The 15804-nt window shown below is 45.4% G+C and overlaps 1 protein-coding gene across 11 annotated transcripts in view; it reads right to left on the reverse strand.

Annotated features, from left to right (window-relative positions):
• Trappc9 (trafficking protein particle complex 9) overlaps nucleotides 1–15804 on the reverse strand; it is a 682458-nt gene that overhangs the window by 89015 nt on the left and 577639 nt on the right. For 2 of the 11 annotated variants that reach the window (XM_033760869.1, XM_033760867.1), the window contains exon 22: nucleotides 2030–2156. The exons of 8 other annotated variants lie outside the window; for them this stretch is intronic. In XM_033760869.1, coding sequence (XP_033616760.1) covers nucleotides 2030–2156 — 127 coding nt within the window. Of the gene's footprint in view, nucleotides 1–855; nucleotides 895–2029; nucleotides 2157–15804 lie in introns of those variants that run through there. One more of the 11 variants, XM_033760870.1, reaches the window with a different exon arrangement.

A 15804-nucleotide genomic window follows, 5' to 3' on the forward strand; every position in this document is an offset into this window, starting at 1 on the left:
CTCCCCTGACTGCCTTCCCCTTTGTGATGCAGTGCCTCCACCTTGACCTCAGAAAAATTGAGACAATCTTCACAGGAGCTGTGGTGAGGGCTGTGAAATGCCCCAACCACACAGCCCATCATACCACACTGCCCTCAGCATCTCAGATACCTCCCTCCTTGAACCTCAGTTCCTAGACCTGAGCTGGAGCAAGTGCTGAAGGACTGTACCCTTTGTTGAGAGGACCCCTGATACCCATCACTGACTGCTGTTCCACACTGGAGGGGAGCTTGTCTCCCAGCTCCCTGCTGAGGGGCCTCCAGGTTCACATAACTCAGCTACATGGAGTATGTGACCCTGGCCACTTGGAATGGCTGCTCCTTCCTCGACTGCAGAGACAGCCTGGAGCCAGTGACAGAGCTGGCACACTCCAGTGGCTGTACTTCCGCAGCACATATAGGTAGGAAGAGTTGCCTTCACTGTGCTCATTCCAGACACAAGGAAGGAGAATGCCCCAGAAGCAGGACAATGTAAGCAACAAACTGATGGATGCTGATCAGACATTCTGTGTCTCTGAGCCTTGTCTCTTCATGTGAAGGAATGGAGGTAATACCTCCTCACTGCCTATCCCTGGATGCCACGCTATAATGTTTCATTCTCCCTGGTCATTTATGGAAACAGAGCTCTTTTTTGAGAGTCCTGGGTAGACTAGGAGTCAAAGGTTGCAGGAACTGGTCAGTGCTGAAAAGGGGGCACACATAACTTTGTGTCCACATGTAGTTTATCACTGGATCCCTAGAAAGTCTTTGACCCCAGCTGGGCTCAGCACACCCTCTTCCATCTGAATGCAACTTCCACCAGGTACTTCTGCTGGCAGATGCCATGGTTATATTACATCATTTCTTCTCCATGCTCCTGTGAAGTGGGATTATGGTCCATTTTACAGATGAAAAAACAGGTTCTTCCAGGTAAAGTTTACAGAGCAAAACTGGGTCAGCTGAGAGATAACTTATGGCCCTCTGCACTTCCCAAGCTACAGTCACTCTGGAAAAAATGTCTTACAGTTTTCCTACCCAACTGGGACCTGTTCACATTCCCATTAAGGGGGGCCTGGCAAACTCATAAGCTGATGCCTCCAAGAGTGAAGGCTGCTTGGCTATTTTTTTCCAGTGGCTATGCTGGACTGTGGTCCAGTGACGAAGTACCAGCCTTGGGCCTTGGAGAGAAGGACGCTGTCAGGAGTTGCCTGGGAAAGGTCAGGGGCTGAGCTTTTGAAGTGCCTCATCAGGCTCAAGGTCTGGCATCAAAGTGGCCGGAGGCCAGGGTGCCTTCAAGGACCACTTCCTGTGCTGTCCCAGATGAGAAGGAATTATTTCCCCCACACCTGCCAGCAGTGTAGCTGAAGCAGGCCCACACCACTTCCAGATTTCTTTTCCTGCCTATGAAATTAAACAACTTGTTTTTGAGCACCTTCAACTAAGCAACAGCTCTGTGCTTCTCTAGCACATTTTAAGTACCATAAGTCAAGGAGGAAGAAGGAGGGTAATGTCTACCCTGGCCTGAGCCATTGCATCTGACAGGATCCAGCCTACCAGCCCACTACCAGTGGGGGCACTGGACCCCACTCTGATTGCCCCTAGGCCCCCATCCTCAACTGAGTGAGGCTCATGAGGGACCAGGTAACATCCACACTATTGTGGGTTCCCGGACTTCCCTCCACCTCCCAGCATGTGTAAGATCCCAGTTACTTGAAAGGCAGCCATGGAAACACCTACCATGACCCTGAGGCCAAGCATGCTTCCTGCCTCTGCATAGGGTTCCAAAAGTCCCAGACAAAGCCCAGTGTGTCCTCTACTCCACAAGAACCCTTAGGAATTGGCTGTGTTTAATGGAAAGTGGTAAAACTCATGAAGCAGATGGTCTGTGGATCCCTTCAGCTCCTGCAGAGTCCAGGGCCTAGCACAAGACCTAGCATACTCAGCCCCTGGCACACTTCCCAGGAATGAATGCAGCAAGCTTGAGAGAATGACAGAGTACACCCTTGGCTTACCTGGTAACTCGGCAGGGGTATAGTATAAGAGGGAGGGCCCAGCTGGCTCCACAGTCTCTCTGTACTTCCAGGGAGCTCCTCCCATACTTGATGGACACTGCTTCCTCTGCTGGCAGTGCCCCCACACCTACAAGGGAAAGCCAGGGCCAGCACTGCAATCAGGCTCTATTCCCACCACACTACCAGCCTCTGGGCCTCTGCCCTGCTGCCCTGCTACCCCACAGGTGGGTCCCTGGGGGACTGAGTACCTGGTGGGTGGATGAGATGGAAAGGGAGGCCCCTCAATCACAGGAGGGTGGGAGGCCCAATGCCCAGAGGGGTACCACAGCCATTCATGCATGCTGCCAGCAGGTGGGCTCTGCATGGAAACCCACTCTGTCCAGAAGAAAACACTTCCATCTTTGAGAAAGGCTGAGACAGTGAAGATGTAAGAGTGGGAGACAGAGATCACCCTCCAGTACCTCCTCCCGCCCTGAGTATCTGTCCATCTGCAGCCTCACTTTGAAGGCTGCAGCTAAAAATAGACTAGCACCAAGGAGCCCAAAGAGAGGCCCCCATTGCAGGCTGGAAACAGATCCTTAGTAGGGTCTGCAGTGGGTGTCACCCAGGACTGCCAGAAAACCGGTGAATGCCAGGCAGCCCTGAGACCATGCACTGTTGGTGTGCCAGGAACAGCACTGCCCACCAATGGAGCAGAAACACACCCACCCATTAAGTTTCCCCCATCCTTCCAGGCCCAGCTCTCTCTCACCATGGCACAGCCCATATCTTCTGCTATATGGGGGTAACACAGGGCCTGGGACTTTTGCTTTTTAAGGACACATCATTTTCCTCCCTAAAGGATGCTTTATAGGAATTAGGGGGAAAAGGAATCTAATATTTACTAACAGTTGACTGCTAATCCTCAAGTCATTTACTGGGACCACTGGCTAGGTCAGCTGCCTTCCAAGGCCACTAAGACAGTGAGGGAGGTGGGGCCAGGGGTCACAGAGGAGTAGACACCAATGGTTGTCTTCTTAGCTACCCACCTTCATCTTTTGGCTCTGTGACTCAGGGAGAACATGGCCAAGCATCATGCCCTCACCTGCACTTCTCCAGTGGAAGCCCACCTGCCAGGAGCCATCTTGACCAGTGCCTTTACTCCTTTCCCATGGAAACCACATCCCTCCAAGGGCCTGACATCCAGATCCCCAAGTCAGCAAGCTCATGGGGAAGTGCCTCTGAGCTGTTGAGGAGAATGGCTAAGGGAGTATGAAGGTCCAGATTTGATTTCCTTGGGCTACACATAACTGGATACCCCAAGGTGTCCCTTGTGACATAGCAATGGCAGGCACCATTGCCACCAGGATGCTCAAGGCTTTCAGGTATTATGTTGGCATGTGGTGCGCTACAGCATAGGGTGAATCTGGTACCATCACCAAGGATAGACAACTTGGGTATCAACATCCAGCATGCTATTAGATAAAGTCAGGGGTAGGAGATGCCCATGGACCTATGTTTAGAGGGCTTCATCTCTAGAGGCTAAACACAAAGATAGTAAGAAGACTGCAGAGGCAGAACTGCCCAAGGAACAATGTAGGCACCATGGTGTAACAATCTGTGTCCAGGGTTTGCACCCTGCACCCAGGCTGTTCATAGCTTCAGGAAGGCAGGATGGGACATTTCATATGGAGATGCCAGCAGGAGAGGACTTACAGCTTAGGAAAAAAGCAGGGAGAGCAAGTCAAAAATGGTTGGATGGGTCTGCCATTAGCCTGGATGCCACCCTTTCATGGAGGGGGGCTCTCTTGTGGTTCCCATAGCACCTCTGTTGGCCAGAGTGCCAAGGGCTCCATCTGAGTTCGGCAGGCAGAGGGGCTTCCCTTCCGATCTCATTCCCACCTCCACCAGATGCTGAGTTCCCCCTGGCACCAACCTTGGGGCAGAAGGAGCAGGATACTCTCTTAGGGGCCCAGAGGCTGACAATGTGGTAGAAACAGAGCCTGACCTGTCACAGTGCTGGCCTCAGGTTTCCCCTCCAGGTGTGTGGGCATCCCTAGCAGAGGAAGCAGTGTTCATCAGGTGTGGGAGGAGCTCCCTGGAAGCATAGAAAGAAAGGGCAGGGCAGGGTCCAGGCTCCCTCCAGCCCCTACAGTGACTGTATAGGGGATAGTATTCACTATTCACAGCCATATTGCTAGCCAGCCACTATGTGATCCTCACAACAATGTACTTTATCAGGGGAATGGTCATCATCATCCAGAACCTTGCCACTTTGGCACATGCTCAGCAATGCACTGACTGCCAACACTGTCAACAAGGCCCTGGTGAGTGGCTCATGAGCAATGATCCCAGGCCTCTCCAATAGTTGCAGGAACTTGGTCCACAGACTCATCCCACTCCTTGTGTGAGCCCTCCACCCCCCAGCTCTCAGCACTCTGGGCTGGGGCAAGGCGCCACTTACTAGTAGTGCCTGAGGCTCTTTTCTGTGCTGTCCTTGCACCCAGTATCCAAGAAAAACAAGAGATTCAATTCGCTGGTACAGTAAGTCCCCACTGACCCATGTCCAAACATCTCATCCAATTACTCTTATCTCTATCAACAGCATATGTTTTCTGCCTCCAAGTTCTTCACTACAGGGCTTTTGAAAGGATACAAATCCAGAGCTATAAAATTTCCTCCAAAGTGGAAGTATTAGGGGTTAGGACTAAAATCTCTATCATTTATTTTTCACATGTCATGTATCTGCAAACTCAAGTTTCTTACTTAAGGAATGGAACGTAGCTAGAACAATGTGACACAGGCTGAGTTCGGTGGTTGGCACCAGACAGATTTTGATTCAAGTAACATCTCTGTGAATCCCTGGCTAGGTTACAGAAACCCCAGTTTCCACCTCTGAGATGAAAGGAGCACACCTAGTCTGTGGCCTGCAGGAAGTGAGGGGGACCGTGTCTGTGAACACATAGCAGTACCCAGCAGCTGGTGCACCTTGCAGAGATGGGAGTATTTCTGCCCTTGCCAGGGCTGCTTTCCTGGTCCTGGAGAGGGAACTGCAGCAAATGTAAAGGGCTGTGGACCTGAACTGGGCAAATCCTTTACATCCTATCTCCCAGGAATGCCCCATCTTCCAGAGTCAAAGGTGTCTTGTGCCAGCACCTACTCACCAGCATGTGGTCCCCCTTCTTCATGGACTAAGCCAATGGAAGGCATAAAATGGAAATATCATAGAATGCTGAGCATAAACATCAACAGGTCTATGGGTGGTAGCATGAGCTGGTTAGGACTCAAGTCTGCAAGCTTTGCATGGAAATTCACAAGAAACTTTGGAACTAAGAAAAAGCTAAGAAACTTTAGAACCACAGAGACATAAGCTTGATTTATGTCTACACTAATTAGCACCAATTCAAACTAGCATCTAAATTCTACTGATTCCACTGTGATTAGGTGGCCAGCAAAAGAAAAACTCAAGGAGGCCCAACAAGAGAAGTCATCATCACAATTCAGCCAGTTCCCTAGGGGTCTGGCAGGAGAGTCCAAAAAGCCTTCTCTGCATAGACCAGAAGAGGCACCTCTCCCCTGCATGTTCCAGCCCCGTGTGTTCTGCTCCTTTTTTCCCAGTAAGGACTACCTTCATGCATGCACAAAGTGAATACTTGTTGAAAGCTCACTATTTACCACTTACTCAATAGCACTTACTGTGTTCCTACTCTAAGCTGTGAGTTCACAGAGCATATGAGATAGACACAGGTAACAGCAGATCAGAACAAGCTAGTGAGGGTGGGAACAAAGGGGACAGCAGCTAAGGGAGAGTAAGAGAAGAGACCATAATCCACCTAGGCCCAGAATAAGAATGAGCCCATGTGCCAAGAAAGAGAAGAGAAAAATGGCAGAAAAAGGGAACATCGTAGGCAAAAGGCATGTCAGCATCCTCACCCTTCCTGTCCCCTTTGAACTCAGGCCTGAGGCTGTTGGGTAGGATGGGGTGGAGAGGATATGGTGGCCCAAGGAAGACTACTGAGCCTAGGAAGGGTGAAGAGGACAGGTGTGAGTCCCTGCCCCTGCTGCGGGATGTGCCCCATATGGGGAGATGGTGTGCACACACAAGGGCAGACTGGCCTGGATTCCAGAGCACAAGTGGGAGGAGGGGCCAAGGACTAGCAGTGCCCATGGGGTCTCCTTCTGTGAGAAGCTAAGATCCCGAGAACTGGAGAAAGTGTTGGGTAGAGATTGGTTACATCAAGAGGGACTGATAAATTAGGAATTATGTAGAGACCATAAAAGCTGACAAAGTGAGGTATGAGTAAGAAAAAGGAGGAAACTAGAATAAACTATGAAATACTGGATTGAAATTAGAGGTCTCAGTGTGGATTTGTGGCTATAAATATATATAGGTTGAGATGTTATGAATGTGCATCTGGATATATATGAAAAGTTTATTTCCAAACCCTTTCCTCTGAGAAAGTTTGTGAGCAGCAAATTCTTCAACAAGAATGACTACCCCAATCTTGGATCTTAGTTCCAAGCCCCAATTTTCACTAGAGGGAATGGAGACTCTGGCAAGAAACAGATCATGTCAGAGCTGGCATTTCATAGGAATCTGGAATATTTTGTGCCAGAAAGCAAGGATATGCTAGGATGGGGCAGTCAGGAGGCACAGAAGCCAGCTTTCAAGGACTCCCACTGGTTGAATCTGGGAAGATTTGAGTATCAAAATAAACAATGATGGCAACATATTTTAACCCAATGAGTAAGTAGGAAATGATGAGCCTACATAAATACATGTAAATGAACAAAGTAAAGCTTGATAAGGACCTGGATATTTATACAGTTTCCAAGCACCTTCCTACAACAAAGTACTTAGCCCTTACAAAGAGAAAAATGTAACTTTATAGTAGATGAGCTTGGCCAGTACAACCTAAATCAAATGATCAACGGCTACCAGAGGTAATGGGATGAATGGAAATAATGAATCACCTGATAGATGCAAAGAAAAGGTCACACATCATTTTGTTGACACTACTTCCCAAGGTATATATACTCATGTGGAATCACCACATACACCTGAACTGGGGACATTTTACAAAACTGGGGACATTTTACAAAACTTGGAGATGTTAGTGCATCTCAAAGTATCAAGGGATAAAAGTCAAAGGAAGATTGAGGAAATCTTCAAGCCCAAAGAATACCAAAGATAAATAAAACTAAATCAACAACGATTTTGAACATGATCTAGATCGTTAGGTATAAAGGACACTTAAGACAACTGGCAAAACCCTGAATGGAATCTTGCTATTAAACGGTCACTATGTTTCAAAGATAGATTCCTGATTGTGATAGATAAGTATGGAACAATAGGTCAGCCACTTACCTAAAATGGTTCAAGAAAAATCAATGTCACTATTGTACTTGTGACTTTTCTGCAATCTTGTGTATGATAATGTTTCCTTTCTTTCTTATTAAAGGAGGGCAACATAGTAGAATATCTGGTTGGAAGACAGCTAGGGCCTGAAATCCAGCTGGAAGGTGATTTCTCATTCTATGACCCCAGGATGAGCAATATATTGGGAAAATACAGATTCAGTATTCACAATAGTATGGCTAGTCCTTGCTTTGCAGGCTGAATGAACTCCCCTGAGCCTCAGAGTATAACTATCTGCCTTGGATATGTGTTATAAAGACTATATTACCAATCCATCAACAAATAATTTATTAAGCATACATTAGATGTTACAGTGATAGTCCAAGGTTCTGAGAACACACTACAAAAGCCAGGTTCTGAGAACATAAGAACCAAATCTGCATACATGGCCTTGTCATTTAATGATGGAAAAGAGTACTGAGAAATACTGCAAACCTGACAGGCATAGCCCAATACACACCTAGGATATCCAGTACATACAGTCTATTGCTCCTAGCCTGCAAACCTACATGGCATGCTAGTATATGCAACACTGTAGGCAACTATAACACACTCCTAAGGGTTTGTATATCTAGACATAGAAAAAGTATAGTAAAACTATTAGGCAATAGGAATTTTTCAGCTCTGAGACAATCATATGAGACCACTATTATATACATGATCCCCTGTTGATCAAAGCATTATGCAGCTCATGACTGCATAATGAAATTTCAAAGAACTAGTAGGACTGTGAAGAAACTAAGGGATTTAAGTCAGACAAAAGGAGTAGGAAAATAAGAAAGGAAGAGAAAGAAACTTAAAACATAAAACAGGTAAAGAAAACACAGATCACAAAAGCAAAGATTAAAAAGTATGAAAACGATAGCACTGCACAACTGAAACCCATGCACATGCACCATGGCAATGAAGGGAAAGAGTCTAAGCTCATGGACTGCCTGATGAAAAGACTTGGAAACTGGGTCACAAAGCAAATCTCAACTTAATGCTTTATCCAAAAGAAACACATTTTAAAAAGTGATTCTTGGAGGTTTGAAACAAAATCAGCAAAGGTATATCAGCCAAACAAAATGGAAGCTGACCTGACAGTTATAATGTCAGAGAAGGTGGAAGTAAGGACAAAACGCATGATAGAAGGCAAATAATACATTAAATGATAAAAGGCACAACAAAATGATGACTTTATGTATATCTATGCATCAAAAGTTACCAATATTCACTCTACAGATACAATATAGGACACTGGTGGTAAACCTGTGGCGAGCATCCGGCAGCGGGCTGCCTGTATCATTGAAAGCTCTGACAGGTTTACTATCACTGCTGGACATATATGCGTGCATCACACAAACAGCCAAGAGTACACTCAGAGTAGTACTAATTCATTTCTTAAATTCATGGTTGGTCAATAAGTAAACATATTAAATACTTAGCCAAGCTGTGCATGATGGCACATTCCTGTAATTCTAGCACATGGGGTGGCTAAGGAAGGAGGAGGCAAAGATCAAGCCCAGCCTGGGAAACTGAGTAACTTTGTGAGGTATATCACAAAATTTTTCTAAAAAGACAACTAATTAATAAGGTAAAGACAATTGAATATTTACCCCCCACACACACACACACAAACAGCACAAAGAAATCTCATTAAATTCTGAGAAGATAGTACTAAACTGATTATTACACCATTGTATTAGAAAGCAATAAAATAAGCCTGGCATGGTGGCGCACGCCTGTAATCCCAGCACTCGGAAGGTTGAAGCAGGAGGATTGATGTGAGTTCGAGACCAGCCTGGGCTACATAGTGAGTTCCAGGTCAGTCTCAACTACACAGTGAGACCCTGTCTTAAGAAACAAACAAAAAAAAGTAATAAAATAAAAAAGGAAAAAACTAAGTTTTTTAATCTTTTAATCAACTCTTGGGATAGAAATGAAACATAAACTAACAAATGTTAGATATGACCATTAAAGTCTAAAACATGAAAAAGCAATGATGACAAGATTACAGATTTAGAAACTACATTAATAATAGGAAACTATAAATAAGTAGATTGAATATTTAAACCTATAGGTGAGGGTTAAGAAAAGCAATACAGGAAGGCCAAGTAAAACAAAAACAAGAAAATAATAAATACAGAAGCAACAATTACTGAAGCAGAAAAGAGCTAGGGGGCAGAAATAATGAATAAAATAGATCATCTGTTTGCCAGCTTAACAAAGTAAAGGGGAAAGAAGCAAAATTACTGCATATATGAAAAAGACAAGAATGAAAGAAAGAATCATAGGTAAAGAGTCAGGTAAACAGCTACAGATACTTGCTTTTCAAATGAGTTAGGCAAGCTATTTCTGAAATTATATCAACATAAGAACAGAAGATCTTCAATGGATAGTGAGTTTTAGTTGTGAGCTGGAAACTTCTAGAGAGCTCTTGCACAGCAATGGGAATACAGTTAAAAATACTGAAATGTACCCCTCAATGTAGTCAATGTGGTAAATTTATGTTATGTAGGATTTTAAGCTAAATAAATAAGAAAGGCAAGCAAACAGGATTGAGGAAGAATAGCCATTACAGGTGTTAAACTATACTATAAAGCTGTAATAATTTCAGGGTCATGCTGGCTCACCGAGACATAATGGAAAAACAGTCCAAATACTTCCTTGGACATAGACAGAAATAGCATTGCTTATGAGTAGAGGAAGACATTACTGATTAAATGACATGGGACAATTTGAACATTTTCTGGAAGAAGAAAGAATGGACTCATAACTCACAGTTAAACATATTCCAGATAATTAAAAGATTTAAATATTAAAATAAGTGAGCTGCTTAAAGTACTAAGATAAAACATGGGAGAATTTTTCAAAAGCAGAATCTAAACAGGGAAGATCTAAGTATGAAAAACAGTCTGCTCAATTTGAAATAAACATCCTACAGTGCGACTCCCTTGAGTGAAGGATGACATATTTTCAGGAACACTCACTGCACAATGTTTGTAACACCAAAAGATAAACAGCTTGAGAGTCCATCCACAGGTATAGAGTAAATGACAACGCATCTCATGTAGCAGCTGGAGTGGACAAGGTGGCTCCAGGGGATGGAGATGGAGTGATGTTCACTATCTGCCTTTAAGTGAAAACAACACAAGTGGCAGAACACTTGCACACTGACCCTGAGGACAAGAAATGCTAGATCATGTCTGTGTGTGGACAGAAGCGGAACTAGGCATGATGGCAATAGGAATTGGATATGTTTTCACTGTGTGTTCTCTTGCACCTCCTGAATTTTGAAGAATGTTTGCACATGTTTTATTTTTGCAAAATAAATAAATCAAACATGCATGGGCTTTCAGAAGGTGCCTTGTGGGGCTCAGAACCAAGACTGCCCACAGTGTTCTGGGTCTTTTTCTGGGGTGTGGGCAGTACAAAGAGGGGGGACTCATCTCAAAGGCAGCCCTGGAATAGGTCCTCATTCTATACTTACTGGATGGTGATTGTGAAACAATCTTCCTAATTTTAGAGGTTCTTCTCTGAAGCAAGGGAGGATTCAGCTACTTCATGGGATTGTGAGGACTTGTAAACTACATTAAACACCAAGTATCTTTCATAGAGGACAGCCAGTGGAAATTAATTGTGCTGACTGCTGAAGACAGATTGACTTTGAAGAAGTTTCTTGGCTTTGTGGCTGTTAAAATCAGTTCTATCAAAATCTGGGTGCCACGGCCCTCTTTGAGCTATGTATTTTTAACTGATTCTTATCAGGCCTTTGAATATCAGAATTGGTAAGTGGGCACCAGGCACTTTATACAGACTTCTTTCCTTAGTTTTTTTCCTGCATTCTTGCAAGTGTCACTCACGCTGTACCATTCCTCAGCACCTGCAGGCTGGCATGCTGGCCAAGAGTTCAGATCGCCTCTTTCCCCTCCTGCTGGGTGACCTGTCCTGGCCCAATAAGCCAGAAGGGACTGGGAATGCTTCAGTTCCCATCTGCCACACAAGACCACTGCTAGCATTTGGAATGTCCTATATGTGAATGGAAAGAAGGAAGGCAGAGTCCCACATCCCATTCTTTCACAGGGACAGGCTTATTCAGAAGTTCGTCCTCCAAAAAAGAGAGGCCTTTTATAGAAAGTAGCAGGCAGCTGAAGGAGAAAGAGGAGCAAAAGCTGGGGAGTGTCTGGGTAAGTCACCAAGTCTGGCACATACTGGCACCCAAAGGGTGCTCAGTAGCTGTTTGCTGGATGCATAGGTGTGTGGGTGAATGGATGGACAATAAGAAGGTATATAAGTAGAAAGTAGATAGGTGGACAGATGGATGGGGGAAGAGGGTGGATAGAGAGAGGACAAAAGTAAGAATAGTCTAGAATAATGCTTCAAGGTTGCTGATTTACTAGAAGCCCTGAATCAGTCAGTCCTAACCTCACCTTCCCCATCTACATATAGAGGATAGCAGTCTCTTGTTCCTCTTTTATAGATGCTAAGAGTAACAAAGGAACACTTACAACTGAGCCAGCCAGAATCTTTCCAGGGCCCTGAGTTGGACAGAATCCTTTCTTTCCCACAGTACCCTGCGCTCACTGCTTTCTTATATACCTGCCGCCTTCCCATCAGAATGAGCAACAGTCATAAATGCAGGCCCTGCTCTGGGCCCCAGGCCAGCAGCTCCTGTACCTGCCTTCTGAGGTACCACATCCTTCTCAGGAAGATCCAGGAGTTTGCAGAGCACCTCATCCTATACACCGAGACACAGTCACTGCTCCTGTGGATCTTACAGTCTTAGAAGAGTTCAGACAAGGGGCCAAGTAAAAACAACCCTGAGGGGTAAGGGATGTAGTGGGATGGCAACTGGTAGCAACAAAGCCTTCTACAGGGAGGATGTCTAAGCCTGAAAGTTTGGGGACAGTTATTTCAGCAGAAGCTAGGGACTGGAGAGATTTAATTTTATGTAGCTTATGTTCTGGGACCTGTTCTGTGCACAGGGCATTGGTGACTAGGGAGTCAGGCTCCAGCTCCAGCCCTTACCTCCCAGAACATATGTTCAAGCTGCCAGGCCAGTGCAAACCAGGGTCTATAATCCTCATTAGAATGAAGGTGTCTCGTGGGCAGGGATCAAGTTTAATTTCTTTCTGAGTCCTTAGCACCAAGACAGTGTCTGGTACAGAGCAGATGGTCCACAGATATTAATTGGTGAGTGGATTAATCTGTTAATCCAAGAATGAACATACTCCATGTAAATTTAAGCAAAATTTGTTCAGTCTATTTCTTAATTTATCTACGGGGAGTAGTAATGATAACCTCATGAACTTGTGCAGGCCAAATAAAATACATACAAAGAGTTTGGGACCTGAGCAGTGCTCCTGAAATGTGAGGGAGCCACATACTCTCTGAGACAAGGCCATGGAGTGCCCGTTACTTAGATGACTGCTGTTTCCTGTGCTGGCACTATCATCATTCTTATAAGGGCTGACTTCAAGTTACAGCTCAGAGCTTAAGCCCACAGGTATGTTCATATAGTGATTATATGGAGAATGTATACTGAAAACACCCATACAATAATGTAGTGAAGACCCAATTTGTATTCACCCGATGTCTATGAAGAGACAGCACAGACCAAAAATTGATGTGTCTAAGAAGACATGAAGCGCTATAAAGAGAAATGTGTTATCAGCTGAAGAATGAGGTAGCGGGTGGCATAGCAGTGGGACATTTCAATCAGTGTGGCAAACAGCTTAGCCCCATTAGTCACCATGACCAGGTATCTATGGAAACGCCTGGAAAAAGATCCTCAAAATAGACAGCCAGGGAGTATACTAGTTCTGCCAGAGGTACAGACAGCCCAGCCACACCTCGTATCTTCCCACCTGGAGGGTGGGTTTAGCACACGCACACATGCACACACAAACACACACACTTCCAGAACATTCATGGCTTGAGACAAGAGGCATCTCCAAAGCTCCAGACTGGAACCCAACTTAGAGTTTGGTTGTGAGCCTGGCCTAGGCCTCAGCCCAGCTCTGCCCTCAGTGCTGTGAGATCACCTGCAAGAGTAGCACCCCAGACATGTCCACACCATGGAATTTGAGTTTCCTCCTCTCTAAAAGAGAGAAAGGAATAATGCTAATTCTAGGTGCCCCTATTGTATAGGGCATGACTAAGTACATATCCTGTGGCCTCTCTCTGTGGGGATGATGAGAACTTCTTCATGTACTGAGGATTTGGCATCCTTAGCATTTACAGATGAGGAAACCGAGGTACAGAGAGCCAGAACACTAGCTCAAACTGTGACTCATCAGCAGGACATAGCAAAACCAGAAGCAAACCCAAATCAGCTGGCTTAACAGTGACACACTGCCTGTGTGTGACCTGCAATGGCCATCGCTGTCACACGGTAAAAGCCAACAGCTTCACTCTGGACTCAGGGCCCATAAAATGTCAGTAACTTCTCGGAATCCACACCAAGACAACAGGCTCATGACCACTACTACAAGCTCTATGTATAAACCACTTATATAAGTTGAATAATGGTAAACATTCTGCAATAATAGAATAAGTATTGTTATACTTTACATCCATTTGAAGAACTGTAGTTCACCCTTTAACAATATCTACTAGACTTATATTTTCTCAAGCATAAAAAGAACAGAAGATCACAGTAGGTCATCCTATGATGAAATTAAAATTGGGGGAATCACAAAATGACTTGGAAATAAACAAAATGGAATACAGATTATTTGATGGGATAGGAAAGAGTTTATTTTTCTCTGTCTTTCTCAATTGTCTCTCACCTTCTACTGTGAAAATATATGCCTTTCATAAAGTGATCCAAATGGAAGGTCAGTTCTGGTGTAAGGGACCATGTAATACTGGATCTCCCCTGTCCCAGCTGTGCCAGGCCAGGTGAGACCATTCCAGACCTGGCCAAGCTGTAATTTCTCCTTTATGGAGCCAGACACAATCCTGCAGGGCTGCGGGGAGGGCTCAGTAATAAAACTACAAAGTCTTCACTCCTTACCCAGCAGGTATAACATGAACTTGCAAAATATTTATTTAAAAATAATTCCACTTTCTTTTTTAATAGACTGTGTAGGCCTGCTCCAAGTTAAATAAAGAATCAGACTGCTCAAGTCAAAGCTGTAGATATTCAGAAGCTGCAGATAGGGCAGCCTGGAGATAAGGGCCCCGTCTGAGGCAGGCAGTCTGGTGGCATGACCTGAACTCTCTCAGGTCACGTGGGCTCATGGGAGCCATAGCCTTAGCTCATCCTCTGAGGGACTCAGGAGACTCCAGAGGGGCCTAAGTCCTGGGGTGGAGGTGTAGGGATCCCAAGGCCCTGGTTAGGGGGTCTAAGAAGGTTGGTCTGACATATGGGATTCTCCATGCAGGTAATACATAAGGTGGGTAGGGATTGTGTTGAGGCCAGAGATAAAGACTCTGTGCTACCTTTCGGCTCTGGTGTGAACCAAAGGAGATGAGCAATTCATCTCCTCCTCACCTGCATCTCTATGTGGCCTAGCTTGCCATGGAATAAACCCTCCACCTGACCTTTCCAGGGACAACACTGGTAAACTTAGCCAGATCATTTCTTCCTCCAACATCCATTAAGTACTGCCCTTGCAAGAGGTCATCATCCCTTTACCTCAGAGTGGCCCCTCCCTCCCAAAATGCTTGGGGCTAGGCTCTCCTGCCTCTACAGGGATCAATCATGTGCTCACCATGCTGCAGCATGACTCAGAGGTAGGCAGATCTCCCTCCTAGACTGAGAGAATGGATAGAGGGAAACAGAAAGATCACAACTTGTCAGTGAGCACCAGCTACACTATGCTGAGCAGGTCGAGTTACAGCAACTTGTTTCCTACCCCAGCAGTCCTTGCAAGTTTTCTGTCACTCATGTTGCAGACAGCACCAAAGAGGAGGGCAGAGTAACTGCTCAGATACTTGGCCTGACCCAAGTGGCAAAGATAAGACCAGGAGCCAGATGTGCAGGGGCTCAAAGTCAGTAATCCTCTGTGGCCTTCTGGCTTCTTTCTCTGCACCCAAGGACCTGCAGTGAGTCACACTTGAGGATGCTCATCCACCTCTCTGAAAACAGAGACATGTAAATACACAATCCAAAAAGACCCTCAAAAAGGAAGCTCTATTAAGAAATGAAGAGCCCATGTGGCTACCTCTAGGAAGAGATGGTACCAGCTCAGCCAAATTCCCTGCAGGCGACTTGCCTGGGATGTACAGGCAGACCACATGTCCATAGCTTCCAGGACAGTAGAGACTCAATGGGCCTCCCAAGGCAGAAGGTAGTGGGAGAGGCGTGCAAGCCATGCTAGTGATGGCAAGACCCCTGCATTCCTAGGGCTTTCAATTAATCAGCATTGTGGGGAGGTCTAGAAACATG

Source organism: Fukomys damarensis, unplaced genomic scaffold (genome assembly GCF_012274545.1).
Source record: "Fukomys damarensis isolate Sample0158 unplaced genomic scaffold, DMR_v1.0_HiC HiC_scaffold_5, whole genome shotgun sequence".
NCBI lineage: Eukaryota > Metazoa > Chordata > Mammalia > Rodentia > Bathyergidae > Fukomys > Fukomys damarensis.